The sequence below is a fragment of the Mustela erminea genome, chromosome 6 (assembly GCF_009829155.1).
Source record: "Mustela erminea isolate mMusErm1 chromosome 6, mMusErm1.Pri, whole genome shotgun sequence".
In the NCBI taxonomy this organism is placed as follows: domain Eukaryota; kingdom Metazoa; phylum Chordata; class Mammalia; order Carnivora; family Mustelidae; genus Mustela; species Mustela erminea.
The window spans coordinates 105,349,011-105,376,201 of NC_045619.1; the positions used below are offsets into that span (position 1 = coordinate 105,349,011).

General features: G+C 51.5%; 2 protein-coding genes and 1 long non-coding RNA gene across 11 annotated transcripts; 1 reads left to right on the plus strand and 2 right to left on the minus strand.

Annotated features, from left to right (window-relative positions):
* Positions 1–134: 134 nt before the first annotated feature.
* On the minus strand, positions 135–12,412 carry ITFG2 (integrin alpha FG-GAP repeat containing 2). Of its 9 annotated transcripts, none has more exons than XM_032349126.1 (13): positions 12,206–12,412; positions 7,200–7,295; positions 6,629–6,670; positions 6,268–6,439; positions 5,331–5,470; positions 4,732–4,880; positions 4,241–4,344; positions 4,014–4,067; positions 3,821–3,912; positions 3,272–3,328; positions 2,996–3,113; positions 1,310–1,483; positions 135–1,219 (listed from the first exon to the last, which is right to left on the minus strand). In XM_032349126.1, the coding sequence occupies exons 1-13, from the start codon at positions 12,299–12,301 to the stop codon at positions 1,116–1,118; spliced, it is 1,398 nt and encodes a 465-aa protein (XP_032205017.1). In that variant the 5' UTR covers positions 12,302–12,412; the 3' UTR covers positions 135–1,115. The 9 variants fall into 9 exon arrangements, 8 of the variants coding, with proteins under 8 accessions (XP_032205017.1, XP_032205016.1, XP_032205015.1 ...); XM_032349125.1 differs by having other exon boundaries at positions 4,247–4,344; positions 6,223–6,439; XM_032349124.1 differs by having other exon boundaries at positions 6,223–6,439.
* Positions 12,336–18,483, plus strand: LOC116594148. Its single transcript, XR_004287076.1, has 2 exons — positions 12,336–12,444; positions 17,375–18,483. It is a non-coding gene; the product is annotated as an uncharacterized LOC116594148 (long non-coding RNA).
* FKBP4 (FKBP prolyl isomerase 4) lies at positions 18,317–26,872 on the minus strand. The gene is made up of 10 exons (XM_032349132.1): positions 26,588–26,872; positions 24,396–24,540; positions 23,808–23,950; positions 22,859–22,979; positions 22,435–22,591; positions 21,683–21,773; positions 21,504–21,587; positions 21,133–21,318; positions 20,371–20,610; positions 18,317–19,118 (listed from the first exon to the last, which is right to left on the minus strand). The coding sequence occupies exons 1-10, from the start codon at positions 26,690–26,692 to the stop codon at positions 19,011–19,013; spliced, it is 1,380 nt and encodes a 459-aa protein (XP_032205023.1). The 5' UTR covers positions 26,693–26,872; the 3' UTR covers positions 18,317–19,010.
* Positions 26,873–27,191: the final 319 nt, after the last annotated feature.

The following is a 27,191-nucleotide window of genomic DNA, read 5'->3' on the forward strand; positions in this document are numbered from 1 at the left end:
CGTCTGCACTGGTAACTCTGCCCTGATTTCCTTACAGAAAGGCGATGTGAATGTGGGCCTTTCCCCAGCTCGATCCATCTAGCTGGGGTCGAGATAATTGAGAGCAAGGTCTTTCAAACTCCTTGGGGCACAACTCATGGCCGGAAATGCATTTTACATTGTACTCAGAGCACACACACAATTGTAACAAAACAATACTTCTCCTATTGCGAGCAATATACTCTGACATTTCTCACACTACTTTATTCTATCCTATTTCGTTCAGCCAAAAAATGCTGACCATAACGCACCACAGGATGGCAACCTGTAATGTGAAAAAACACCGGCTTGGGAGTGTGTAGAATCGAGAGCAGAAGGGGTAAAATTGGCCCAAGATACAATTCTGGTTGTGGTCTGGCTCCTAAACTTGCACCAGATTTCGAATGTCTGTTGTCTCATAGACAAAGTATTTGGGGGCAAAAAGGGACCAAGGCCTACGAAACCACACAATACTTAAAGAACATGGCAAAATGAGGAAGTGCTAACCTGGCTTCTTTGATAAACAGAAGAAAATCATCTCAGGGTTGTGGGAACAGTGAAGACCAGAGTGTAAAATGTCTGGAAAGACCGTCTTCAAAAGCAAAACACTGGGCCATTCCTGTAATCACCATGGATACCAATGACTTAGAGCTGTGCCAGGGGAGATGGAGCCTGGAACGGGGGAGAGCCCTTAACTCATTGCTCCACTGGCCCGAAAGCCTGCTTTCGTTACAAGCGTTGGAGCCATGTAAAAGACCTGTGCTCCTGGCTCACAAACATGCTTGTTTGCCACACAAGGAGAATGGGGAGCTCCAAGGGGGATGGGGAGGTCCCTCATATGTGGAATGAGGTCGGGGTCCTACAATCCTGCCGATGTGATGGGTAAGGTACACGAAGAAATGAACAGAAGGCCAACTCGTCTCTTCTCTCACTGAGAAGACCAAGAAGGCTACAGTTCACAGCCCCCCTAGGATGGCTGCCATCCTTCCATGTCCCTCTGTGATGTTTGCTTCCTATTCTGCCAGTGCCATGGATACCTGGGGGGTGGGGTGGGGGGGTTCAGGAGGCTCCTTTTTCAGCTAAGAGGGCAAGTCCGGTTAGGTGGGATCGTGGAGGCTTGCAGGAGCACACTGGGGTGGCTGGTCCGGATGGTAGAGGGTCTGGTGAAGCAGGGTACGGACGGCTGGGACATCGTCAGGATCTGAGGACAGGAAAGGGATGGGTCAGAGGTTGGGGATCTCCTGGGCACCTGGCACAGGGCTGCCCAGCTGCAAGCCCTCCTGGGACTCACCCACGCCCAGCTCCTGCAGGAGGTTCTGGAACTCTGGCTCAGCCTCCAGCAGTTTCAGCAGATTGGTTGATTCCATCCGCTCAAGCTGCACCTCCCAGTAGACGTAGATCTTCTGGTTGAACGTGACATACACGAGGCAGGGGCTGTTGCGGCCCTCCTTGCAGGCATAGAGGCCTGAGGGGTGTGGGGGGTGGGACGGAGGTCAGGGGGTTCCAGTCCCAGTGGGGAAGGGCAGAGCCTATGACGCAGACCTTGGAGTCAGCCATTCCCACCCTCCCATAGACGGCAGGCCAAAAACCAAAGGCCCTCTTTCTATTCTCTCTGTAGTGGGAACTCAGAAAAATAGGTAAAATAGGGGGCACCTGAGTGGCTCAATAGTTAAGCGGCTGCCTTCGGTTCAGGTCATGATCCTAGAGTCCTGGGATCGAGCCCCGCATCAGGTTCCCTGCTCAGTAAGAAGCCTGCTTCTCCCACTCCCCCTGCTTGTGTGCTCTCTCTCTCGCTGTGTCTCTCTCTGTCAAACAAAATCTTAACAAAAAAAAAACAAACAAACACGTAAAATATGTGGCCTATTTCAGACATGGAAAACTACCAGGCAGAATAGCACCCTAAAAGTGATAGCTGTTGATGTCCTCATCTGAGTGATGGCCCTGGAGGAATGAAGGGGAGTCTTGGTAGTCCAAGGGGTAGATGAGCAAAAAACAATCAGAAACTCAGGCTTCTCTTAGATGGCGACGGTTCCTTCTTCAAAGGCATTTTAACCTTTCAGGACATTGGAGAATGAACCCCAGAGCACTGTGTAATTCTTAGCACCTCAGCAACCAAAGGTATCCCCATGTTCCCTGCAAGAGCCAGTGCTGCTTTTCAAGTCCCCGATTTGGAACCAATGCTCTAGAATGTTCCTCACCAAGTTCTGACACGCTCAGATGGGAAAGAACTTTGCAGTGTGTTCACACATCCCAGACGGAGAGATGATAAGAACTCAGCCCATTCTTTTTGAAATTAGTCTCTCTCTTTTTTTTTTAAGGTTTTATTTATTTGACAGAGAGAGAGAGATAAGAACTCAGCCCATTCTTTTTTAAATTAGCCCTTCATTTTTTTTAAGGTTTTATTTATTTGACGAGAGAGAGACAGAGAGAGACAAAGAAAGAGAGAATGAGTCAGGGAGTGGCAGGCAGAGAGAAAAAAGACTTCCTGCTGAACAAGGAGCCCAACGTGGGACTCAATCTCAAGACCCTGGGATCATGACCTGAGCATAAGGCAGAAGCTTAACTGAGCCACCCAGATGCTCCAAACTCAGCACATTCGTGAAGATAATCAGAGATAGGTCTATCACTCTCCTTTATTCCTTATTTAAAACTGTAAAGGGTGCTTGAATGGCTCAGTGGGTTCAGCGTCTGCCTTTGACTCAGGTCATGATCTCAGGGTCCTAGTATTGAGTCCTGCATTGGGCTCCTCGCTCAGTAGGGAGCCTGCTTCTCCCTCTGCCCCCACTCTGCTTGCGCTTAAAAAACCCCCCCAAAACAAAAAACCTGTACAGATGGCAACCTAGTACCCACCGTCACCCTCTAACACAAGTGCCAAAGAACTCATCTGTTTATGAAGACTCAAGTTAGGGGAGGCGGAGACAGTGGACACAAGGGTGGACAAGTGTGGAGAGAGAGGGGCCATGGGCCAGGGTCCCACCTGCACAGAAGGCTCGGATGTTCTCGTCCACCTGGAAGCGGACAACGGTGCGGTTGTGATCAATGATATATGTCTGTCCATCCCAGGCACAGGCCACCACCTCCTCATGCCCATTGCCCTGCAAAAGGCCAGAGACCAGGCTGCAGGGGTGACCAGCAGCTGCTGTGCCAAGAGCCCTCGTGATGGGGCCTGGGTGAAAAATGAAGGAGCAGCGCACCTGGCCCTGTGTGCTCAACAGCCAGCTGGGAAGAAAATGAGCCTAAGTTTCTTACTGACCTTGCTCCTCGCGTCTGTGGCCACACAGCCCACGGGGGCAACAGTATTCCCAGTCTCCTATGGAGGAAGCTTCAGTCGATGGAAGTGAAGCCACTCACGCGAGGTCATGCAGCAGGGAAGGGAGATGGCATAGAATCAGGGCTCAAACTCGGCCTGGTCTCCCGGCTTTAAAGCCTTGGGCCTCTTCGCCTAACCATCACATGTGCACAAGTCTGGCCCTGCATGCAGGCTGCAGGGGCCGCAGCCTTAGTGAAGAGGGGCTCAGACACAGATGAGAAAAAAATGATAGAAGGAGTGGGGGGCGAAGAACTCACTTCTGGACCCTAGTAACTTATTTCTCGTTAGACCCGTTATTGCTGCCAAACCACTGGTGCAGGCACTGTGCTGCCGGGAAGGGAACAGGGCTGAGCTCCGAGGGATACGGGCAGACAGACGCACTTGAGACACAGTTAGAGTCCGTCTGAAGAGACGGAGAGGGAATTGAGAAGGGAGGATGTCTCGCTTAAATCTCATCTCTCCGTGTCAGGGAGGTAAGGCTGCTCCTCTCACCGTGACATCCAGTTTCTCCAGGGCGAAGAGCTGGTGATCCACCTGCACCGACCACAGCAGCTTGTCTGCTTCCTCCATCAGCTTCAGGGTCCCTGCGGGTGGAGGAGGGGAGGACAGGCAGGCCAGGGTGGGCATGAAGGACCCCTGAGCAGACCCCACATGCACGCAGCCCCCAACCCCAGCAGGAACTCACCATCCAGAGTGCAGAGGGCAAATAGGCCAGAGCCAGCCCTCTCAGCGGTGTGGCCTGTGGGTGCAACAGAAGGACGGGAAGAAGAAAAGGTGAAGGGCAAGGCAAGGTCAGAGGGTACAGAGGGAAGGGCGGTCCAAGGCAGGCAGAAAGGGAGGGCCCTGCAGCCCCCTTCTCCCAGGACTGATGCTGGCCCCTCCCCTCGGCTCCCTCTCACGCCCCCAGCCCACCTTCACCTCGTTTGATGTTGCCAACGAGGTGGGTGGAGACGTTCTTGTTGTGGATGCGGCCAGAAGTCTGGTGCAACATGACATCTCGGGCAGCCAGGGTGTCCCTGTGTGGGGTGGAGGGGGATACTAAGTGGGGATCAGGAGAGCCTAGTTCTCCAGTACTTTTCTAGCCCCGATCTCTGTACGGGCTCCCAGGATGTGAATCAGCCTGGACACCGATCGCTGAGCCTTGTCTGGCCCATGTGGCAAGTAGAAGAAAAGAGAGAGACAGAACTGCCAAGTTAGAATCTTGGAATCTCCTCCAGGCGCTACAAGGTGAAAGCCTAGGATTCCCTGGGTCCCCAAATAATCTTCTGTAGTGGGGAAGAGGTGCCATGCTGGGACCCAGCTGAAGCAGCTCTGTCAACTACAGACCCATCTGCTGCCATGGAAATCCGTGAGCCCCTCTGGATTCCATGCACCCCACGCCGTCCACAGGCCTGCACCCTTACCTACTGCCCTCCAGGGCTCCCTCTGAGGTTGGGGGGGGCCCGGTGTCCTTGTTCCAGGTACACAGCAGAATGGCGTAAGCACAGCCCGGCTGAGATACCATCAGTTCTGGCACACCCAGGGGCCCGGGAGTCACCGAGAGACTGTCCACCTGCACCAGGGAACAGGGGCTGACAGAGGGCTGGGGCAGAAGTGGGACCCTGCAGAGAACAGGGGAGAGCGTGGGGTAGGGGCCCTGGAAACAGTGCCCCGGGCTTCAAGGGCAGGAGCAGGAGGAAGAATGCAAGTTCACAGGGCTCCTGCTCGGTTCCATTCTCTCCATACAACCCACCTGCTCTCCACGGGCATACGTCCTATGGCCGTGCCGTAGAGCACATCACACCACCTGCACCCTCGTTACCCAGTGCTCCCCTCTCTCTGCCAATGGTTAGTCACTTGCCCCTCACACCCTGATCTGAAACTCTCTTCTTCGGATTTCTCTCAACAAGGACATGTTCTCTTTCTCCCACCCTAAACCCAGGCCCATGACTGTGCTCCCTTTCCTGGAGGGGGCCTCCTCCCTGCCCCCTGAGGCCCCTGAACCCCACACTCAGCCTCTCACCTGACCCTCCAGCGTCCATTTCTTGAGGGACACCAGCTGTCCCATGGGATGCTCAGTGCCCTCGCCCAGATCTTCCCAGCGGAAAGCCCGGACCACGCGGTCTGTGTAACCTACCACCAGCTCGCAACGCCCATCTCCATCTGCAGATCCAGAAAGACAGATGCATTTGGAGCCAAATGTGTAGTCACGAGCTTGCATCCTTCACATGTGTCCTCCCTGCTCCTCCGCTACCACCACTGCTATTGGCACTTTCACCCACCACAACCTCACACCCGATGTGAACCCGCAAGCACTGTGTCTGCACCTGCTCCCCTGCCTGCCTTTTGCATGGAACACTACCCCCACCCCCCGCCAGACCCAACTGCTCCGCGGGTCCTATCACGGCTTCCCTCCTGCTGCTTCTGTCAGATACAAAACCCGAGTGTCCCAAATCACGCCACGTACCTCCCACGGCCTTCCGGGCAGCTTCCGGCCAGGACATCAAGCCCTGTATCTGTAGGGCTCACTCTCTTGCCACCTTCAGTGTCTGGCCAAATGTCACCTTCCCAGCAATGGCTTCCCCACCAGCTCCATTTAGAATTGGTACCTTTACTTCTCTGCCCTGACACTTGCTAGCTCCCTTACATGGTTTCTTTTCTCCATGGCACATCCGACCTTCTCATATAGGACTTCATTTTCTTACAGTGTTCTACACTGTTTCTCTTGTGCCCTTTCCCAGTAAGGGTCCAAGAAGGCAGTGACTTCTGTCTGTTTTTTTCACTGCTGCAGTCCCACTGCCTAGAACAACACCTAGTTTATAATGGGAGCTCAGTAACTCAACATAAAATGCATAATAACTGCACACATGAACGCTAACTACCTCCCCGAATCCCTTGAGATCAGCTCTACTACCCATTGACTCCTATTCCCCTGGCTGCTTGCAGACGGCCATGCCCACCGATGTCGCTGATCAGCATGACCTTGGTGTTGGCAGGGATATGCTGTTTGAACACTGGATGTTGCTCCTCTGCCGTCAGGCTCTCGTGGTGCCCAGAAGCATCCAGGGCCTTGGCAGGCGTCAGGTCACACAGGTGAAACCATCCTTCTGCACTCACCGCCACTACCAGGTTCTGGGAGAAACAGAGGCATGGGAGGGATGAACTGGGGAGGGAAGTTGGGGCATGAGCCTCATCACTAAAGCACAGAAGTGAGAGGGCTGAAGCCTTTAACTCTCGACTGGTTTCCACCAGGAGATGGGGGTCAATCTAGGTAAAGCCTTGGAGTTCTACCGAAGTCCGAACGTCCCCTAGGGTTCTTACCTTTCCTTTATTACACACATCTCCGACCCCAACGCAAGTCAGCTGCAAAGAAAAGGGGAGACACACTGAGGGAGGCCAGTACTCCTTAAACTCCAGGAAAGAAGGAGAGGTTTGCTACCAGTTTTCGCTGAAAACTTGTGCCCTGTGACCTACACTAATAGTTCACACTAACGGAGTTCTTACGCGATGAGTTTGGTTCTACCCCAGACACCAACAGGAAGACCTAAAGTGGTAAAGATGGTCTGGGCTGAACAAAAGTTTCACATCAGGATAGCCAGTTTATTTCTAGACTTCTTCAAAGTCTTACCCCCCATTTTCTACTATATAAGCTCAGATGACCTCGGCAGCTTTGGAGTACTAAGGAAGCAACTCCACAACAGAAAATAAAAACCAGCCCAGAAGCTGGGAGCGCGTCGCCTGGTGGCTCCCCTCCCTGAATCGAATGAACCCCGAAAGAACAGCTGGGCTGAGGAGATGGTGAACTGGGGACACACTGGTGGACTCCTGTGGGGCTCAGCCTTGACAGGAAGGATCCCTCTGCCCCTCAAGCCCCAGGGAGTTGAACACTGACCATGCCCTGGCAGGAGCAGGTGAGCCACGGCCGGCTGTCATCATTCTTATACACGAACAGCTTCCCGCTGGTGTCCCCCACCACTAGTTCATTTAACTTCGAACAGGGAGAGAAGACAGAATTAGTTAGGATGGGATCTTAGGGAACCACCTCAAACTTTTCTCTACGGGCCCCTCCTAGGGAGGTCACAAGATCTCAATTTACATCTTCACTAACTTTTTAGTTAAAAAAAAAAAAGTCCTCTGCAACCAACAACAGCAGTTTCCTTAGAGTTTCTTTAATTCCCTGTAGGGGTGGGTGCGTGTCAGGGGAAGTTAGTAGAATGCGGCAATATAGAAATCTATGACCCTGGGGCACCTGGGTGGCTCAGTGGGTTAAACCTCTGTCTTTGGCTCAGGTCATGATCTCAGGGTCCTGGGATAGAGCCCTGCATTGGGCTCTCTGCTCAGCAGGGAGCCTGCTTCTCTCTCTTTCTCTCTACCTACTTGTGATCTCTGTGTCAAATAAATAAATAAAATCTTAAAAAAGAGAGAGAGAGAGAAAGAAATCTATGACCCTTCCCATCCAGAAGTCTGACAACAGAACAGCCCCAGGGGCTGCGTGCCTGACTGTCAATGGGACATGTTTCGAAAACAACCCAAGATATTTAACTCTTGGAAAACTGAACTTCAGACCACGTATTTAATCGCATGCCAAAAGAGAAGACAAGGTCAGCTCTGGGGGTCCTCCTCCTTCTTGCAAGACTTTCTGATCACAGTGTGTATGAGCGCACGTGGAGCGGGTGGCGGTGCTGGAGGGGACAGCATGAGGGGTTTGCAGGCCTCAGCCTCCACGCTCTGGGCCTCTGGCGCCCTCAAGTGGTGGCCGAGCTCTTAGGAGGGGGCGCCCTGTACCAAGCCTCTTCTCTATTTGTATCTGGGTACTCCATTTTCCCAGAGGTTGTCAGAAGGCTGGCTACCTTTCCAGGGGCTATCAATGAGAGCAAGGTAGCACCAAAACCCTTTTTCACAAATAGCTTCCTGATTTTCCCTTGTGGGGGGCGGGACCAGCTAACGCCTCTTTCCTATTCTCAAAACAGAGTGAACATTAGACTCTCAAGAGCTTTCATTCTAAAGGCAACACAGACATAACAGATCAACAGTAAGGAAGAGTTGAAAATGAACTGGTGTTTATTAATAATAATTTACTTGATTTGAATCTTTGATTTTTTAATTTTTTTTAAATTTTATTTATTTTATTTGACAGATAGAGATCACAAGTAGGCAGAGAGGCAGGTTGAGAGAGAGGGAGGAGGAAGCAGGCTCCCTGCTGAGCAGAGAGCCCGATGCGGGGCTCGATCCCAGGACGCCGGGATCATGACCTGAGCCAAAGGCAGAGGCTTTAACCCACTGAGCCACCCAGGCGCCCCTCTATGATTTTTTTTTTAATAGTTACGGGAGTTTCTGGTGGGAACATTTGATCACAGAAGCATAAAGTAAGTGTTTTTTTACATTAAACTCTCTCCACCGCATGTTTCCATTACGTCTGCCCCAGAGGACTTGCGCAGACACACAGGACAGCAGCTGCGTGGTACAGAGGCTCAGTGTGGCTACCTGGATTTGAATCCTGCTGCCTATGCTTAAAGTTTCTCATCTATAAAACAAGGATCATAAGGCTATCTACCGCATAAGGTTGTTGCGAGAATCGAGCTAACAGCACAAGGCCTTTATAACAGTGACTAGCATAGTGTGAGCACTAACACCAGGTGGTTTTCAGCCTCTAGTTAAATCCCTCCAAGGCCAGGGACCCTACAATCCATTCTTTTTAATTCATTCATGCAGCAAATGCTGTAGTCCGTAAGAGGGCCTCAATAAAGGTTTACTTAATGGACTAATAAAAAAAAAGGTTTTGGAGGAGGTGCCTGGGTGGATCAGTTGGTTAAGCATCTGCCTTTGGCTTGAGTCATGATCCCTGGGCCAGGGGTGGGTGGGATGGTAGATCCTGGGATTGCGTCTGTACTGCTCAGTGGCAAGTCTGTTTCTCCCCCTGCCATCTGCCCCCTGCCCCCAGCTCATGCTCACTCTCTCTCTCAAATAAATAAATAAAATCTTTAAAAATAAATAAATAAATTTTTAGAAGTTTTATTTTTAAGAAACAAAGAAAAATCAGGATGAAAGAGAATGCTCAGCCAGTCCTTGAGTTCGCAGGTAAAGCTAGACAATGAGTTAGGGGTACAAAGATAAATGCTGCAGACTCCCTGCCGCACCTCACTGTTTCACAAGGGCACAGACACAGAAATAAAATAAAAACGCGGTGCAGTAGGTAGAGTGAGCAAATAGATGTGACCCAGCCAGGCAATGACAGGCAATGACAATGAGGTAATGGCTGGTCTCCTGGAAGGGGACATTTCTAAAGTGGCCCATCTGCTTTCCTGGAGTTATAATGCTTCCCAGCAGTTCCTCTTCTCTGTGGCTGATCCTGGCTCTGGCTTCTGGAGATCACTTACTGACACTAACGCCAGATGAAGAGGGCCATCGCCAGAAATACTCAAGGAGAGAGGCGGCAAGGTCTTTGATCTGCTGCAGCCTTCCAGTAGCCAGGCTTTTGTGGGCAGTCCAAGAGGGTGTGCATTCTATTTCTGCCTTCCCCTCCCTGCAACTTACCAGGAAATAAATTAGTTTTCAAAGAACTTTAGGCTATTGATTTATCAGGATGAAATAAGTCGTTTTCCTGCCCCAGATCTCCGAATGGTAGCCTGGGGAACCAGTAACAGAATTTCTATCCACACTCATGCAGGCTGAATGTACCACATACAATCACTAGGCAACTATCTCAACTACTGCCCTTCTTTCAGTTATATTTATCAATAACCGGCAAAGCCCTTCAAACTGCTTCCAGAGACATAATCACATTTGCTTTCCATAACTGCCTTCATTTATTCAACAAACATTTGATGAGTGCCTACTATGTGCCAGGCACTATTCTAAGTGTTGGGAATATAGCAGTGAAAAAACAAAAATTTCCCATCCTAGGGTGGCTGGGGGATGGACATTGGGGAGGGGAGGTGCTATGGTGAGTGCTGTGAAATGTGTAAACCTGATGATTCCCAGACTTGTACCCCTAGGGCAAACAATACATTATATGTTAAAAAAAAATTTTCCTACTCTTATGAAGCTAACAACTCAGATTAAAACAAAACAAAACAAAACAAAACGGTAGTAGAATATATCTAATATTGCATAACTAAGTGTATTAGTGCAATCCACTTAGAAAAGTTCAATTTCCAAAAAAAGCTGATGTTGTGAAGCTATGAAAAAAGGCATGTATTTTTCCCTTTTTTTTTTTTTAAAGATTTTATTTATTTATTTGACAGAGAGAGATCACAAGCAGGCAGAGAGGCAGGCAGAGAGAGAGAGAGGAGGAAGTAGGCTCCCCGCTGAGCAAAGAGCCCGATGTGGGACTCAATCCCAGGACCCTGAGATCATGACCTGAGCCAAAGGCAGCGGCTTAACCCACTGAGCCACCCAGGCGCCCCTGTATTTTTCCCTTTTAAACAAAAAGGAAAATCAGATAACACAGAAAATAATGCACATCTAAAGTCACTCTGTTAATTTATTATTTGAAAATGTCTCTCTTGATTTTCTCATAAAATTGTAATGCCTGGCATATGAAGAAATGTGAAAACCCAGAAAACAATATAAATTTATGAGAATAACTCCTTCCTCCAGGGAAGAGAGCCAAAAGAGGCCTCATAAAATATCTTCTCTATCAAAACACAAAGAGGGGGGCATGTTTTAGGCCTTGTTTTTTTCCAAAGAGAGCACAGAACAGTTAGGGGGGTGAGAATAAGTAAGGAGGCAGAATAGGGAGATGGATCAGAGGGTAGGACAGGATGGCAATATGGTGCTTTGCATTAAAAATATGAAATAATGGGGGCGCCTGGGTGGCTCAGTGGGTTGAGTCTCTGCTTTCGGCTTGGGTCCTCGTCTCGGGGTCCTGGGATCGAGCCCCGAGCTGGGCTCTCTGCTCGGGGAAGGGCCTGCTTCCCCCCTCTCTGCCTACTCGTGATATTTCTCTATCAAATAAATACATAAAATTTTTAAAAAACATATGAAAAAATGAATGAAAACATAGTCTGTTAAAAAGAGTGTCTCACACCAGCAACAGCTCCTTTGATGCTCCACGCCAAAACTCTACATATTTTAATCACTGCCCCTCCTTACATTTTGTCATTCTTGTGACCATCACCCCACCTAAGGGCTGGGACTGTCTAGTTCATTTTGGAATTCCCAGAATATAGCACAGCCCTAGGCACACGATGGGCAGCTGAGTAAGTATTTGCGGAAAAACAAGCAAATATTAACGCTAATAGCTGCGTTTCTGTATTAACTCACTTAAACAACGAGGAAAACAACGATTGGGGAGAGATGAAACAGTAGATGTAAACTGCTTTTGTAATTCAACCAAGGTGCAGCGCCTTCAAGTTGCCAGGCCCTTGTGTTCTACGGAGCAGGCTAGAGAAACCCTGCCAGGCTGGGGCCCGCAGAGACAGAAAAGTACAGCATAACTGTGCAACCCAGCTTAAGGGGCACGTGTCAGAGCAGCAAAGGCACGCTGCAAGCTGATTTTTGAGGCTTCGGAAGGTAAAATGACTTGAGAGGTGATGTCCCTGGAGAAGGCATCACGACAGAAGCAATGAACCAGGACCTCTGGCCACCAGCTTACCAGGCTCCCACTGTGAAGAAGTTACTAACTTAGGCAAAGCATCAGTTATGTATGCCCCTAAAAGAACACCAGACCAGGGAACCCGAGCAATTCGATCCCGACGTTCAGCAGGAAACCTCCCCGGAAGCTCTCCCCTAGCCCCCGACGCTCTCCCCCAGCCCCCGACTTCCACCGCCCCAGGCCCACCGCGCAGGCGCGACGCGCACGCCCACGCCGCGGGCGGCCCCTCTACTTCCCAGGCCCGCCCCACCCGGAACGGAGCTGCAGAGCCCGGCCGCGTCTCGCAGTGCGCATGCACTGACCGTGTCGTTATCGACGTCTCCGAGGCAGATCGCGTGCGGGAAGAGGCTTCCACTAAATTCCAGAGCGACGCGCTGCACGTAGCTAACCGACCTCATCGCGCTTCCAAGGGCCGAGGGACCGGGGAACCCCGCTAAATGTTCTCCGAACCCCTTCCGAGCGGAAGGCCGGCCAACGCGGAAAGTTACGTCACCGCCCGAGCCTCCAATAGCGGCCTTCGTCGCTTAATCTTAAAGAGGAGGTGGGTCTTCTGAGCCCTCTGGGCTTGGGGGCGGGCTTACCCAGCTACGGATGTGAGTGACAGGGGCCTGGGCCACTCCTGTCCTCCAGAGCTCCACAGGGCAGGGGTAGGCCTACCCCGACGGGGGCAGATCTGTTCCCCAGGCAACGGGCTCTCCGGGGCTTGACCCGATAACCTTGACCTCTTCTTTTATTGCCCTAGCGATGAAGATTCCCAGCCATCAGACTAAACCAGAGAATCATAGTAATCGTAATTACGGACAACTGTATGCTTTCCAACAGTTTTTGTTGTTGTTTTGTTTTGTTTTTGTTTTTGTTTTAATGATATAGTTAGCGGTTAGGAAACCTGGAAGCAATATAGTGAATTGAACCGGTATTTGGAAGAACAAATTAGAATGAATAGAAAATCCCAAGTGACTCTCGAGTAGTAATTATTCTTTCTGTGAAATCTTTGTTTCAATTGTGTATATTTGTATATGTATATTTTATATACTGACTTATGTGAAAAAGGATTTTTAAATGGTATGTGTAGGCTTTTGTGGTCAGTAGTTTGAAAACCACTGGCAGCGAAGCACATTTCGTATATACTGTTTCATGTAATCAGCACAACCCTGGGTGCTTGTATTATTATTAAGGGTTTTGGATGAGAAAAACAGGTTCAGCAAGATTAAGTAACAAAATAGAAAGTTGTAGAGCTGGGGCACAAACCAAGATCGTTTGATCCAAAACCCCAGCTCCTTTCTATCATTTATGCCACAGTTCCTAGGAAAGTCCTCAGGCTGGAGGTCAGGGTTGCTGAAATTTTGGATCTGCTCTGCCCTGTGCCCTCCTACTCCAAACAAAGCCGTTGCCTCCTTGCCTCAGTGGCCTTACTCTGTAGTATAAATGGGACATCACCATCATTCGTGGTTGGCCTCTTAGGAAAACTTTTCGTGCTGAATCAATTCCAGTCTTTCTTTGGGGTGCCTCATCAATCAGGGCATCAGAAGTCTAAGAGTTGTAAAATTTTTTAGGTGTTCAATACATTTTAAAGTTTAGGTCTGCAGGTCGAGGCCAGTTTATGCACGGTTTTTCAGGAGTCCATGTTGTGACCCGGGGGAGGCTGGACTAGGGGAGGGTCCTGCTTTCTCTGTCTGAACATAGTGGGAGAAGGCACTGGAGGCCGGGACCGTTTTGCTTGGGGGTTGGGTGGCGGAGGGCACATTTTATCCCAGAGGTCCCAGTGGACCTGACAGCCAGGTAAGATGAGAACAAGGAACATCAAACAGAACGGTAAACAGGAAGCTGTCCAGACAAATATTAGGGACTGCACATTCGCTCAAGTTTCTGGTTTTGGTGGCATACTGTGGGCCAGGCCAGGCCCATTCAAAGGCTCTGTGCCATACGGGTATACTGGTGCTTTCTATCTCCGATCTCATGGAGGGGTTGCATGCAACCTTATCCTGCTCTACCACATCTTTGTCCTCTATTGTAGCTCACACTTTGAGCTTCAGCATAGATTTTAAGGGATGGAGACAAAAAAGCCAACTTAAAAATGTTTACCTCTAGAGACATCTGTGCAGCTTAGTCATTAGGCATCTACCTTTGGTTCAGGTCGTGGTCCCAGGGTCCTGGGATCAAACCCCTGCATCAGGCTCCCTGCTCAGCAAGGAAGCCTACATCTCCCTTTCCCATTCCCCCTGCTTGTATTCCCTCTCTCGCTTTGTCTCTCTCTGCCAAAAAAATAAATATTTTTTAAAAAATGTTTACCTTTAAATGTAAAGTCAAATTGTTACTGAATTCTGTTTCTTTTCAATGTTATTTCTGTTGTTTTCTCTTTTTCCAGTATTTTGAATGAAATTATAAAATAAATAAATAAGTGAATTCCTAAATAACCCAGGACAAAATAGATGAGGACAACCCGTCTTCTGCCACTAAGTGTCCTGACCTGATCCAGTTCTCTGAATTCATACCCTGGCCCAGAATTTCAGTGCCTTAGTTTGATCTTCTTCAGTGGTTGCATTTCTTGTACTTGACTCTTCTGGGCCAGGGGTTGCCTGTTAATGTTTGTCCTGTAGGTCATGTCATGATGACATAATGTCATATGACAATTTGGATACCATGCCTTTTGGGTTTTGTCAAGAGAACCCAATAAATTTTGAAAGGGAGCTCCAAAAAATACAACAGGAATCCAATCTTTCTATTCTTCCCACCTTGCATCAATTAACTTTAACTGCATTATGTGTTATGTTACATTCTTCGTAAGTGGAACACACTAGGCATCCCAGAGCTGTGTGGACAGATGCCAGGCTCCACAAGAACACTCTTGTTTTTGGCCCTTCCTAATGGAATGGTTGGTGGGTCTCCACTGACACCATCTCTAGAGCTTGTCTTTTTTAAGCCAAGCACTCTTTGAACATGGGTGTTGTCTTAGTCTCCAAAACAGCCTCATCAGGCCATCTTCTTCGTTAGATGACATGGGTAAAGTTGTGTGAGTCGCAGATTTTTTTTTTTTTAAAGATTTTATTTATTTCACAGAGAGAGAGAGAGATCACAAGTAGTCAGGCAGAGAGAGGGGGAAGCAGGCTCCCCGCTGAGCAGAGAGCCCCACGCAGTGCTCGATCCCAGGACCCTGAGATCATGACCTGAGCCAAAGGCAGAGGCTCAACCCACTAAGCCACCCAGGCGCCCCAGGGTGGCATATTCTTTACAGATCAGCCAAACAACAGCTTCATTTGAAACCTGCTATGGGAAGGGAGGGAGGTGTTAAGTGGGAAGCATTTCCAGGGAGATTCTTTGTCCATTTCTTCCTCCAAGAGTAGATAGAGGGGTCCAAGTTCTGTCTGCCTAGGATGGCTAGGCAAGAAACAAGAGCTTTAAGACTTTCTACACCTGGGGCCCAGAGCCACTCACCATCTTCGGCGCAGGGCCTAGCTTCCTAATGGGTTGTTTGAGACTTCCTCATTCCCCTTCCCTCTCTAAGCTACAGTGTACCTTAGCATACTAAAGGTCCCACGAAGTCCCCAAGTACAGAAACCTGTTTCTCAGACTTCCTTGACCCAGAAATTAGGCAGAATGACACTGTGGGCAGCCTTGCTCTGAGTGAAATGCTGTTATTCAGAGCACTCCTTTTGAGGCCCACTGGCTTCCTCACACATCTGGCTATGTCACAAAGCATTGCCCACTCTGGGAAGCTTTGATCCTAGAGCCTGTCCGGGTTGTTCATCTGGCTTTCTTTTGTTTTAAAAGACTTTAAGTAATCTCTACACCCAACTTGGGGCTGAACTCAACAACCCGGAGATCAAGAGTCACATGCTGTACTGACTGAGGCAGCCAGGCGCCCCGGGATGGCTGGCTGTTTACTGGCTCGTTAACTTAAGGGGAAGGCTAGTCCTTCACTGTCTCTGGTGTCCAAACATGAGGAAACAAAGGATGATGAAAATGGCTCAGAACTAGATAGAGGTGGTGGTCGTACGACAACATAATGGGACTAAATCCCACTGCGTTGTCCATAGTAAAATAGTTAATTTTATGTGAATTCCACCTCAATAAAAAAAAATACAAATAATTTTGTGTGTGAAGCACTAATGACAGTTGGAACCTACAGCCTTGCAGGGCGGGGCACAGGATAGGACCAGCACCCTCATCTAGCCAGAGAAGTCTGCAAGTTCATTAAGGAGTTTTTTTCTTGATTGTCCCTCCTCAGAACCACTTTGTGACTCTTTCATTCTTACTTTGCCTCCCAAATTGGGATCCTTAGTATTGTTCATTACATGCTAAACGAGGGTTTATTATGATCCTGAGATTTTGATTGAGGTCAGTGGTAGTGCGTTCAAGTTATCTGAGGTTGGCAAGCAGCTGGGGAACTACAGCCAGAAAACAGCAATAATGATTTCCAGAAAGAGGACAAGTTCTTTTACGTAGAATCTCTTGACTTCAGCTTTATTCAGCACTGCCCTTAACCCCTTTTCATTTCAACTTCAGTATGTCCTAAGGCTCTGAGATGCCCTAGATTTGGAAAGGGAAGAAACACAGCAGACAGAAGAGGGATTCCACTCTTAAATGAAGGGAGATGCACACTCCCTGCCACCCACCCCAACTTGATGATACTGTGGCTGGTATAGAGGGGGGTCAAGTTTTTCACTGCTGGTGGAAGGCAGGCAGGGCCAGGCCCCACAGGGTCTTGTGGACCTCAGTATGGGTTCTGGGATGGGAAGTCATCAATGGGTTTTAAGCTGTTGGACAGGAGACCTGGCTGGAGGCATCTGGTGATGTTGGGGAGGGGCTGCTAGAACGGAGATGGGAAAGACTTGGGAGATCGAATTTACAGAACTTGTCATGAGGATCAGCACTAGGACAAGATGAACCCAATCTGAAAATGTCCAAATCTGCAGTAACAGCTAGCAGTGTATTGGTTGCTACCCGTTTCCCTTATCCAAGCACATTCTCTCAACCCAGGAGGATTTTGAGTGTTGGTGAGGAAATGTTAAACTGACGAGGCTATGAACTTGAGCATGGTCCAGAGCAGAGTGGAAGTACGTGACAGGTCTGGTTTTAATCCTGAAGACTTCTGGCCCCTTAAATAAAACATCTTGACGGTATGGCTTTAATGTTACACCAACCAAGGCTTATCCAGCTCCAGGATTCTATGGAAGTGTGTGTTTTAAATTCCTGGAATCCCACAGAAGCTGGAAGGAACCTTAGAAGTGTGTTTTGTCCGCTCCCCTGTTCTTGCAGCTAAGGAAATATGCTCAGCTTGCCCAAGGTCACATGAGCCTCCCAGCAAGTTTATATTTGTTCCAGCTTGCTCATATTCCAGGCAGACCCCTCTTTAACTTGAGCCTTATTCTCATCTGCGAAGTAGGGGTGTTAACTCCTTCATAGGACGGTTCCAAGTACTAAGGTTAATAATTCACACAAGGCTCTTGGTTGAATCCCAGGCTCACACCTAGGTAAGCGGCTGTCGTTGGCTGCAGGGGCAAGACGGATCTTTGAAGTACAAGCAAGACCCAGATGTGCAGGACTGTGTGAGCTCAAGAGCCTGAGTGGGCAATGGACTGAACCAAATCTTAGTTCTGGTTCATGCACCAGGCATGCTGTAGGACGAGGTGCAACTCTGACACAAATTCATCTTCCTCAGCAAAAGCATGGAGAAATGTCTTCTGGAACTGTAGAGAGATGTGGGCTGGCAGACTACCTCTTCCACCAGGCAGAAAGGACAGCTCTCACAGGAGGGAAGACGGCTGAGGCCCCAGAGTGAGCCTCTAGCCTATGGCTATGACCATCCAGAGAAAACACTAGCTAGACTTGTGCCTCCTTGGCTTCTTCCAGGGCCCTGAAGTGCCTATAGGAGCCAAAGGTCAACACACAGAAGTACAAGCTCTTCCCTATGAAGGCCTTGAGGCAAGCTGGAAAGCAGGCCCGAGTGCGTGCCAGAGCTCCCTGGCCTGGAGGTGGTTCTTCTGTAACTGTGTGAAAGGTGTCTAATTGGAGGATTGCTCATGGGGATTTTTACCTTAAGAAACCAAGAAAGCTCATGCTTTTGGCTAGATTACATGCTTCTACTCGATCAGTTAGGTGGTCGACCAATCTATCCCAAAGACAAGTGGTCCCAGTATTTTACATGTTTGTGTTTGCCGCTTCCTTGGTGTTAGGGAAGAAAAGGAAAGCTATGAAAAGCCACCTGGCTGCGGAGGGGCCCTGGGAACCTTTGGGAGGCTGAAGGCATCGCCCTGCTGAGGCCTGCATGCTGGCCACGCTCACAGGCTTCATCAGCCACCACGCTCCAGCCAGGGCTGGGAGGAGGGGAGGCCACTCCCTCAGTTTTGTCCCTGACATGTAAGCCACCATGCCCACCCTTGAGGCCAGACAGAAAGGGCTGCCCGATACCCAGGTTTGAGTTCCACTTTATTGCTCAAGCACAGAACTTGAGGTAAGCCTGGACCTTCAGCAACGTGCAGAGAAGAGGCTGAGGGGTTTGGGGACACGACCTGGCTGAGAAGGGAAACTGATCCAAAGGGAAATACTGGTGGGGGGGAACGGGGTGGTCATCAGGACACCAGAAGACAGCTCAGCTATACCATCGAGGGTGAGGATGGGAACAGAGAGCAGTAACGGGCATAGCAGTGGTTTTTCCCATGCCCCTAGCACCCACATGGAGGCCTCGTGTTTGGGAACGGACCAGCAGGAGGGAAGGATGAGGAAATGGCTGCCCGGGAGTCTCCCTCTCCACCCTGGTTTCACATCAGAGCCCACGTAGCATCCCTACCACTCACTCCCTTCTACCATTTGAAAAATAGACACAGCGAACAGAAGCAGCAAAATAAATTAACGTTCTGATGAGTGTGCGTGTGGATGGACATTTGTTCACATGTAATGGAGGATGGGGGAAGGGACGAGGGGGTGACACCACCTAAAACGATCCCCCAGCCTACTCCTTTCCCCCTTCCCCCAAAGCCACCATCTAACCAGGTAGAAAAATAAAGGTCTAATTCACTCAAAATTCTTCAGTTTTTACAAAACTAACAGGGTGGAGGAGGGGAGGGAGCAAGGGAGGCAGGCAGCCGCGGGAGGAGGGCTGGGCAGAGGCTATGCTTCTGTCTCCACCTGAGGCTGGCTCCCCGCCACTTCGTTCTTCTGCTCCTCCTTCATCTCTGCGTCAGCAGGATGGTCTCCTGCGGCTTCTGCTGCCTTGGCCTGGGAGAAGGGAGAGGAAGGGGCTCAGTTCCAGTTCTCATCTGGCCCAGGCCTCTGAGGAGAAAGGGGACTTTCGCTCCACGTCCCCACTCCCACTTGCCAGCACGGAGCCAAGGTGGTGACGAGCCGCGTGCATGTACCACGCGGATACGACATCAACTCCGGACCACACACACTCATCCCCTGAAGAAAAGATACGCACTGGAACGCCGACACAGCCAACTCCCTCTCCAGGTGTGTCCTAAAGACACACACACACAAGTAGACACTTAAACTATCCCTTAGTGCGATTCTACTTAGAACCGCACTCGTCCAACATGGTAGCGAGGACCACGTGTGACTCCTGAGCACTTAACAATTAGGCCAAACGGATGTTTTCTAAGTACAAAGTAATACGGTAGAATTCTGGAGACCAACTTAGGTCTGAAAGATGAGGAACAATCTGAAAACATTCCATGTTACAGTATTTAGACACCTTGGGTCAACTAAGTATTAAAATTAACCTTACTTGTTCACTTGGTTGTTTTAGCACGGATACTCAGAAAACTGAAAATCACTGTACAGTCTGCGTTCTGTTTCTGTTCAACAGTGCTGGTCTTGAACACTGGAGACTAACAGGGACTGGGATACGGTAGGCCATGTGCTTTACTATGGGACTCCAGCAGCACGGTGAAGAATGTGAGAGCTGTCGATGTAAGACAGTCTTGCAGGAATGATATGAAAGGAGTATAATGTACAGAACTGGCAGGACATGTTGCCTTTTATTAGGGAAGAGGAAGAAGACCGTCTACTTGTGCATGTGCATCGTTTACTGGAATCATCTGAACACTGGACACAGCCAACCGCTTCTGGGTGGTGGGAGAGAGGCTTATTATATATTCTTTTGTGCGGTTTCAACAGTATGAGGTAATTATATTACCTATTTAAACATAGGCTTTTAAAACCTACATTTTTGAACAGGCACACAGAACAGAGTTTGGGAGGCACACCCAGCACAACAAACTCCTCACCTGTAAGGCTCTCGAGGGGGGTTTTTAGCTGTGATCAAGGGAACTATGTCCCACCCCCAACACCATAGCGGTTTCTGCCAACAGGACATACATGTCACTGCTCCAGGGACAAGGGCAGCACCGGGTGTCCAGGCGTGGCATGCACAACCGGAGGCGAGGAGCCACCACAGCTGGGTCAGGCACCGGGATAAGGCAGCGCCTTTTCTCCAGTCTGTCCCTACTGTCCCCCTCTGGAGCCTTACCTTGCTCTCCTCCTCGGCCAGCCTCTCAAACATGTTGGCATAGAGCTTCTTCTCCCGCGCAAGCTGCTTGCGGATCCGCTGCTGGCAGATGGCCAGCTGGGCCTTGGCGGCTTTGTTGCTGGGGTAGAGCTGCAGGACCTTCTGGAAGTCAGCCCGTGCCAAGTCAAAGTCATTCACCGCCAGGTGGGCCTCTCCGCGGCGGAAAAGGCCCTTCTCGTTGTTGCTGTCCAGTTCCAGGGCCTAAGGACACAGAGAGGAAGCAACAGGGAGACCTGAGCCCCTGCGGCCTCTCTGGCCGAGACAGGGTTCCAGAGGCAGTGCTGAGAGGATCAGGCAGAACACACACCGCCGGCTCCACCTCAGGAAGGGGTCTTGGGGCATGACATGGGAAAGACCAAGGTCTAGGAAGGAACCGTTCGTCCTGGGCTTTCGATGAAAGAGAAGACCCAATACAACATTTCCATTCTCTCCAGAATAAAGCAGGTACTCAGGAGAGCCCGGCTAGGAACCAAAGGAATTGCTGTAGCTGTTCTTCCCTGCCTGTGGCTCCTCGACCTCCATGTCAGCTGCCTTCTACCACGAAAGCCAAGGTGCTGGCTTCTTGAAGCCCCTCCCTCTGGGGCCCTTCACCTCCAGGCTCCCACTGGTCCCACTTGCTACCCTATCCCTACCTGAGTCACCCAGGCCGTTTCAGACCCGCCGGCAGCTTACCCAGCTGAGTCTGTGAATGTTGCTCCCCAACCCTCTTGGGAAGGGCCTCACCTTGTTACAGCTCTCAATGGCCGCGGAGAAGGCCTGTAGTTTCAGGTGACACATGGCCAGGTTGAGGTGGGAGGCCAGCCGAAGGGCCTGGGCCTTCTGGGCGTCCTCGTTAGAGAAACTGGACTCGTATTCCAGCCAGGAGACAATCTTCTTGTACTGCAGTAAAGCTTGCTTGTACTTGCCTTCCTAAAAGGGAGGGAGGCTCAGGCACTGGGCTGTCATCCTCGGTAGCTATCAGGGACACGTGGCCGTGAGGGAGGCCTGCCTCCCCTGCACACCACCACTGGTAGGACCAGCCAGCTCCCATATGCTGGGTGAAGACTGTAGGTGCTCCCCGTGCTGTCCTGGGGAGGACCCCAATGCTGGCTCACCTTGAAGTACACGGTGCCCCGCTCTTTCACTATGGTGCTCTGCTCCAGCTTCTCCTCGGAGTTCATCTCCCAAGACTCCTTGGCCTGCCGTACCCCAAGGGAGAAACAAAGTCATCAGCTACCCTGAGCTATGTCCTGGGACCTGACTTCAGGACGGAGAGGACCTTGAGCAAACTCACCTTCTCGAAACTCTTGAGGTGTACTTCGTATTTCAGCTCAGCATTCGGCGGGATCTGGAACTTTTCCTTCCCCACATTGCCAAAAGCATAGCTATTGGGGGGGGGAACCCCACAAAACTAGGTTACTGTGGCCACGTTTAACCTGCTCAACGCTGAAAAGGCTTCCTGTCCTTTTCCTGCAAGGCACCTCCCTATCCCCTGAGATTTGGTTCAAATATTTCCTGTTTGGCAAAATCTTCCCTGACCTCTTCACACAATTAGTTGGTCTCTTAGCATCTTCCATATCCTTCTAACTCATACTAACACTGGAATGATGACTAATTTACTAATTACTAAAGTCTCTGGAAGGCGGGAATAATGTCTTTTGAATACCTCGGAATTTCCAGCCGCCCCCCCCCCCCCCCCCCCCCCCCCCCCCCCGGTCTGGCACATAACAGATGGGTTTCAATCAATGTCATGAATGACGGAGTATGTTTAGTAGGAGACAATTTTGACCCTGGTAGAGGAGGAGACCTGGAGTGGCCAGAACTGAAAAAATGAGGCTATGATTCCAGATGTGGCCAGTTGTGACCACGTCCCAAACACGGAGATCACGTGCGTGCCAGACTCACAGGGACTGCCACTGAGGCTGTGGGGGTGGGTGAGCGCACACAGAGGAACAGAGTCAAGTGCCTAATTACACAACTCACTGTGGACATGTAGATCTCTGACCTTGCGTCACCCACCTGCTCTACAAAGTGTCCACTCCTTACCTGGGCTTGAGGTACACAACGGAATGTTCTCCTTTTTCCATGCGCTGAATGGCTTTCTCCAGCCCACAAGGCAGGTCCAGGCTCTCCCCCTCGCCAACCTCAAAGCGGAGCTCCCGCCGGTCAAATATCTGGTCCTTGTAGTACCCTTCCAGTGCAACTGGCATGAGAAGGAGGCAGTATGCCAGGGATGTGAGTAGGCAAGGGGCTGAGGAAGGAGGCCACTGCAGCCTCCCTCCATGACCTCACCACTGCATGCCCGAGGTGCCCTTGTTGTATTATCAGAACTAGAGGCATGTTAGGAAGGTACGGTCCCATCCCTCAGTTCTCAGATGAGCTACTCAGATCAGAAAAGGAAGTGACCTGCCCAAAGCCACCCAGGGACTAAGTACCAGAATCGGAATCGGAACAAACTGTGCTGTCTCACCCTCCACGATGGCACCCTCGTTGGGCCTGGCATAGCCTTCGCCCCGAGTCCGTATTCTCCGGATGATCCCCCCATCTTCTTCTTCTGTCAGGTCCTCTCCTCTAAACTCAAACAACTCCACCTGTGGGACGAGACGCAAGATGACACGATGCCTTTCAGCATTACCCTATCAGCCAAAGAGTCCCTGGTCACTGCCAGACCAGGCCTGAGCACAAGGGCAGCCAAACCAAGACTGGACAAAGTGGCACTTCTGGTAAGTTCCGGGAGAGCTCTAGTCTCAACTTTGGTAGCAGCGGGCAGGTCACAGAGTCTGCTGACCTCGGGAGATCAATCTTCTTACTAGCTGCTCCCCCAGGAAGGACATGCTCCAGCCAGGCCTAACCCAGCCGTCTCACAAGGCCAATCTGGTAGGCGGTGGAAATGACCCAGCAACTTTCAACATTCTCCAAGCATCCACTACAGGAGGGCTCAGACACTCAGACCCTGAATGGTGTCAAGTTCCCCCTCTCAGTGAAGGCTTTCCTCACCCCCTCAACCCATGGGGGGCATTCTTTTTCCTCCTTCGATCTCTGAAGCACTGACGTTCTATACTGTCATTTATAACCATACAGATTCTGACCTTCTGACTCCTCTCAGTCAAAATTATAACCCATCTCCGGGCAGTTCTTGAAATAGAACAGGCCTCAACCCTTACCCCGCTTCAAGTCTGGGGAAGGGTTTGTGGCCACCTCTCTTCCCCTGAAATCTCTGCCAGCAGCCGCTTTCTGGCAGCAGCAGGCTCTGTACACAGCAGAGCCAGCTGCCCTCTCCAGGTCCCTTCCTCCCCTAAGGCCAGGCCCTTAGCCTTGGCTACATTGTCTCTAAGCGGCAGGAAGTGCTGGAGGGCAGCCAGGCCCCGGGCTGAGATCAGCCTGGCTCTTTGCCTTGCTCTCTGTGCCTGGACACTCACCTCAAACACAAGCGTGGCATTGGGGGGGATTTTTGGAGGGCTGCCTGCCGAACCGTAGGCATACTCTGGTTTGCAGGTGATGTGGCACACCTCTCCCACCTTCATGGTTGCTACAGCAATATCCCAAGCCTTGATGACCTCCCCTGTAGGTACAGAAAGCAAACCGGTCCTGCTTGACAGGGATCAGACCCCCGGCTCAGAGAGCAGCTCCAGGGACCTTCATCAGACCACACTCACGGGGAAGCTATATACTCTTAGGAAACGAGACCAGGGAGGTAGAGGACCTGGTTGCAGTAAGCACTGTCAGGTCTCAGAGCTCTTTATAAAAGACTCAACCCTGGAACACAGGAGTTCTACGACAAGATAATCCACCCCCGAAGAAAATTTGAGGTGTTCAGAGGTGATCAGGGAAGGTGAGATAGAGATCAATATGGTTCCAAAAAGGAAAAGAAAAAAAAGAGCTATCGGAGGGTTAATTCACAGATTCTAAGAGACTGCTCCTCACGCTTCTGAGAATACGGTTTCTGCTTGTGACAGCTTACACCCTCCTCAGGACTGATGCTACCAATCCACTAACCGTGGACCTACCTTTGCCCAGGTCAAAGGAGAATTTGTCCTTGCGGTCCAGACTGGAGTCAAACTTGGTGCCATCTAACAGCCAGCCAGTGTAGTGGACAAAGACACGGTCCCCAATCATGGGCGTCTCTGTGCCGGTGCCCTCTCGCTTGATGACCTGGGAGGAAAGCAGAGAAGATGAGTGTACCCAGGTGTGGGGGCAGAAAGAGGCCCCGAAGCTGTTTGCACACCTCTGATGGAAACGGGGACTTTTCTGCTTCCTTGGAAGCAAAAGGACCAAGCCTCAAATGATTCCAATGTGAGGTTTGGCTAGATGCCAACAGACACCCCCACTGACTGCTCTCTTCCATCTTTCTTGAGGTGCAACAGGACTTGGTTTAAAAGCTAGAGACGAAAGACCCAAGCTCAAGTTTTTGCTGTATGTTCTCGCACAAGTCAAGCTCTCTAAACCTTATTTGTAAACCAGTAATAATAACCTCTATCAGGGTTGGAGAATTAAATTGGCAGAAAGCTGAAGATGATTATTATCAGCAGCAAAGGGGGAAGCAGTTATGTTAAGTTTCCTCATTCTTCCTAAATGCTGGTGGTCATTAGGTCTGGATCTGGTTTGTGGATAAGAAAAGAATTAAGAATATGAGTAACAAAACAGAAATAGCAACAGCGCAGAAGAGGTTCAGAAAGTACCAGGTCACTGATGAGCATAGGGGAGCTCACTCAGGCCCTAAAACTCTGGCTTGGGGCATGAACATTTCTGACTGGTAGGCTACTGAAGTCTTTTATTTGAGGGCTGGAGCATTTCTCAGGAATTTCAACAAGCTCTGCTTCTCTTCTGAACTTTATAAAAAGTGACAAGGAGACTCTGTGGGTCAACTGGTAGGTATGTGGTTACCTACAGGACAGAATGGACAGAGGACTCGAGGAGTAGAAAGGCAAAAGGGAAGGAGTGGAAGATAAAAGAAGAAGGACCCTTCTGGGAATAATAACCTTGTAGAAATCTCCAGGGAGCTGGAGAGATTAGGAGAAGCCACATGCCCCCTGAAGAACAGCTTAAGACGCTAAGATCTGGGACAAAACCAGGACCGTTTCTGGACCAGATATGGGCTCCCCGAGGTCTCTAGCTCTGCACAGGCCTCACACACACATACACACACACACACACACACACACACACACACACACGTGTGGAACGGAGTGGGAGCCAGGGTAAAAAGAACACTGGATGAGGAAGACGCATGAAATCCAGCCTAGGATTTCGCCATCCTGCACTCTGCAGAACCTGCTCGGAAGCACCATCAGTCGTCCCGACCAGGTCAAGACGCCCTGCCCCTTCGCTTCGCTTCTACGAGGCTCCCAGCAAAATACCTCCTCCCGGCCCCACACCCCTTTGCCCCAACTCATGAGGGGGAGGGCGAGGTGGGAGGGGGAACTACAAGTCCCGGCATGCACCGCTCCCTGGTTTTCCCGGGGCGGGGGAAGGGGGGCCAGCATGGCTGAGCGGGTGACCTAGCTGGGTCCACCCGGCCTTTAGGAAGGGGGTCACCAAGGGGACGGAGGGCGCCAGAACCTCTCTCGCGGCCCGGCCCCGGGCGCCAAGTCGTACAAAGGCCTCTGGGCCAGGAAATCACTGTGGTGGCTCGCTTCAGGTCCTAGCTAATGTTTAACCGCCCGGGGAAGCCGAGTGCTCGCCGCACGGCCGGCGAGGGCCGCCAGGGACTTCCCGGCTGCGGCCCGCGGGGAAGGCGCTGGCGGCCCGGCCCGGGTCGCGGGGTCGGGGAGAGGTGACGTGAGGGAGGGGCGGCGTCGGGGCGGGAGTGGGCCCCTGCCGGCTCCAGCCCGGGTGCACGCCGCCCGGGCCCCCTAGCTGCAGCTCGCGTGCTGCGGCGCGGCCCCGCCCCTCCCTCCGCGCTGCACCGCGCACGCCGGAGTTGGCGCCGCAGTCCCGGGCCCGGGCCTCCGCCGGACCGCGGGTGCCCCAGGGGGCCGGAGAATGCCCGCGGGGAGGCCCGCGCACCCAGGCCGCCCCCTGCGAAAGTGTGGCGGCCCTTCCACCCCCGAACGACGCAGCCGGGTCCAGGAGGACGATGCAACCGGCCGCCGGCCGCACGCCGGGCTCAACGACCCGCCCGGACGCTGCAGAGGCGGCCCGGGGCTCCCCAGCCCGGCGGGAGGTCGGCTGCGAGGGGCGCCTGCGCCGCCGCCCTTACCTTCAGCACGCCTTCGTCTTGCTTGGGGCTGATGTCCACCCCCTCGAGGGGCAGCGGCGCCGACTGCGCCCCGCTCTCGGCCGCCTTCATCTCCTCGGCGGTCATCGCCGCTCGGTGCGCCGTTTACTCCGGGAGCCAGGCACTGGGCGCGAGCCAAGCCCTCTCGGCCGGGCCTCTCTGCACGTCTGTGCGGGCGGGAGGGCACTGGGGCTGCCGCCCAGCTGTGAACCGGTCGAAGGCTGGAGCACCTCTACCGCCCAGCGCTCGCAGCCCGCGGCCGATGGGGCGCGGGAGCTGGAGGAGGTGGGTAATGAGCGGCCGCGGGGAGCGATTGGTCCCACCCCGCCGCGGAGGGAGGGGCTGGGAGGAGCTGGAGCGGGAGCGAGGGACGGAGGGGGAGGGGGCGGAGAACTTTCTAGAGACGGCGGCCGCTAAGCCAGTTCGGGCTTTAGTGCTAAGGGTGCTTCTGTGGACGTGTGTGTGTGTTTTGGTTTGGTTTTTTGGGGGTTCCTTACCCCTTCTGGCTGCCTGGCCTCCCTCCCCCCACTCCTGGGACCCTCGGACTCTGGGGATTTCCCCCGCTCACCTCCCCCCGCCACCCCGG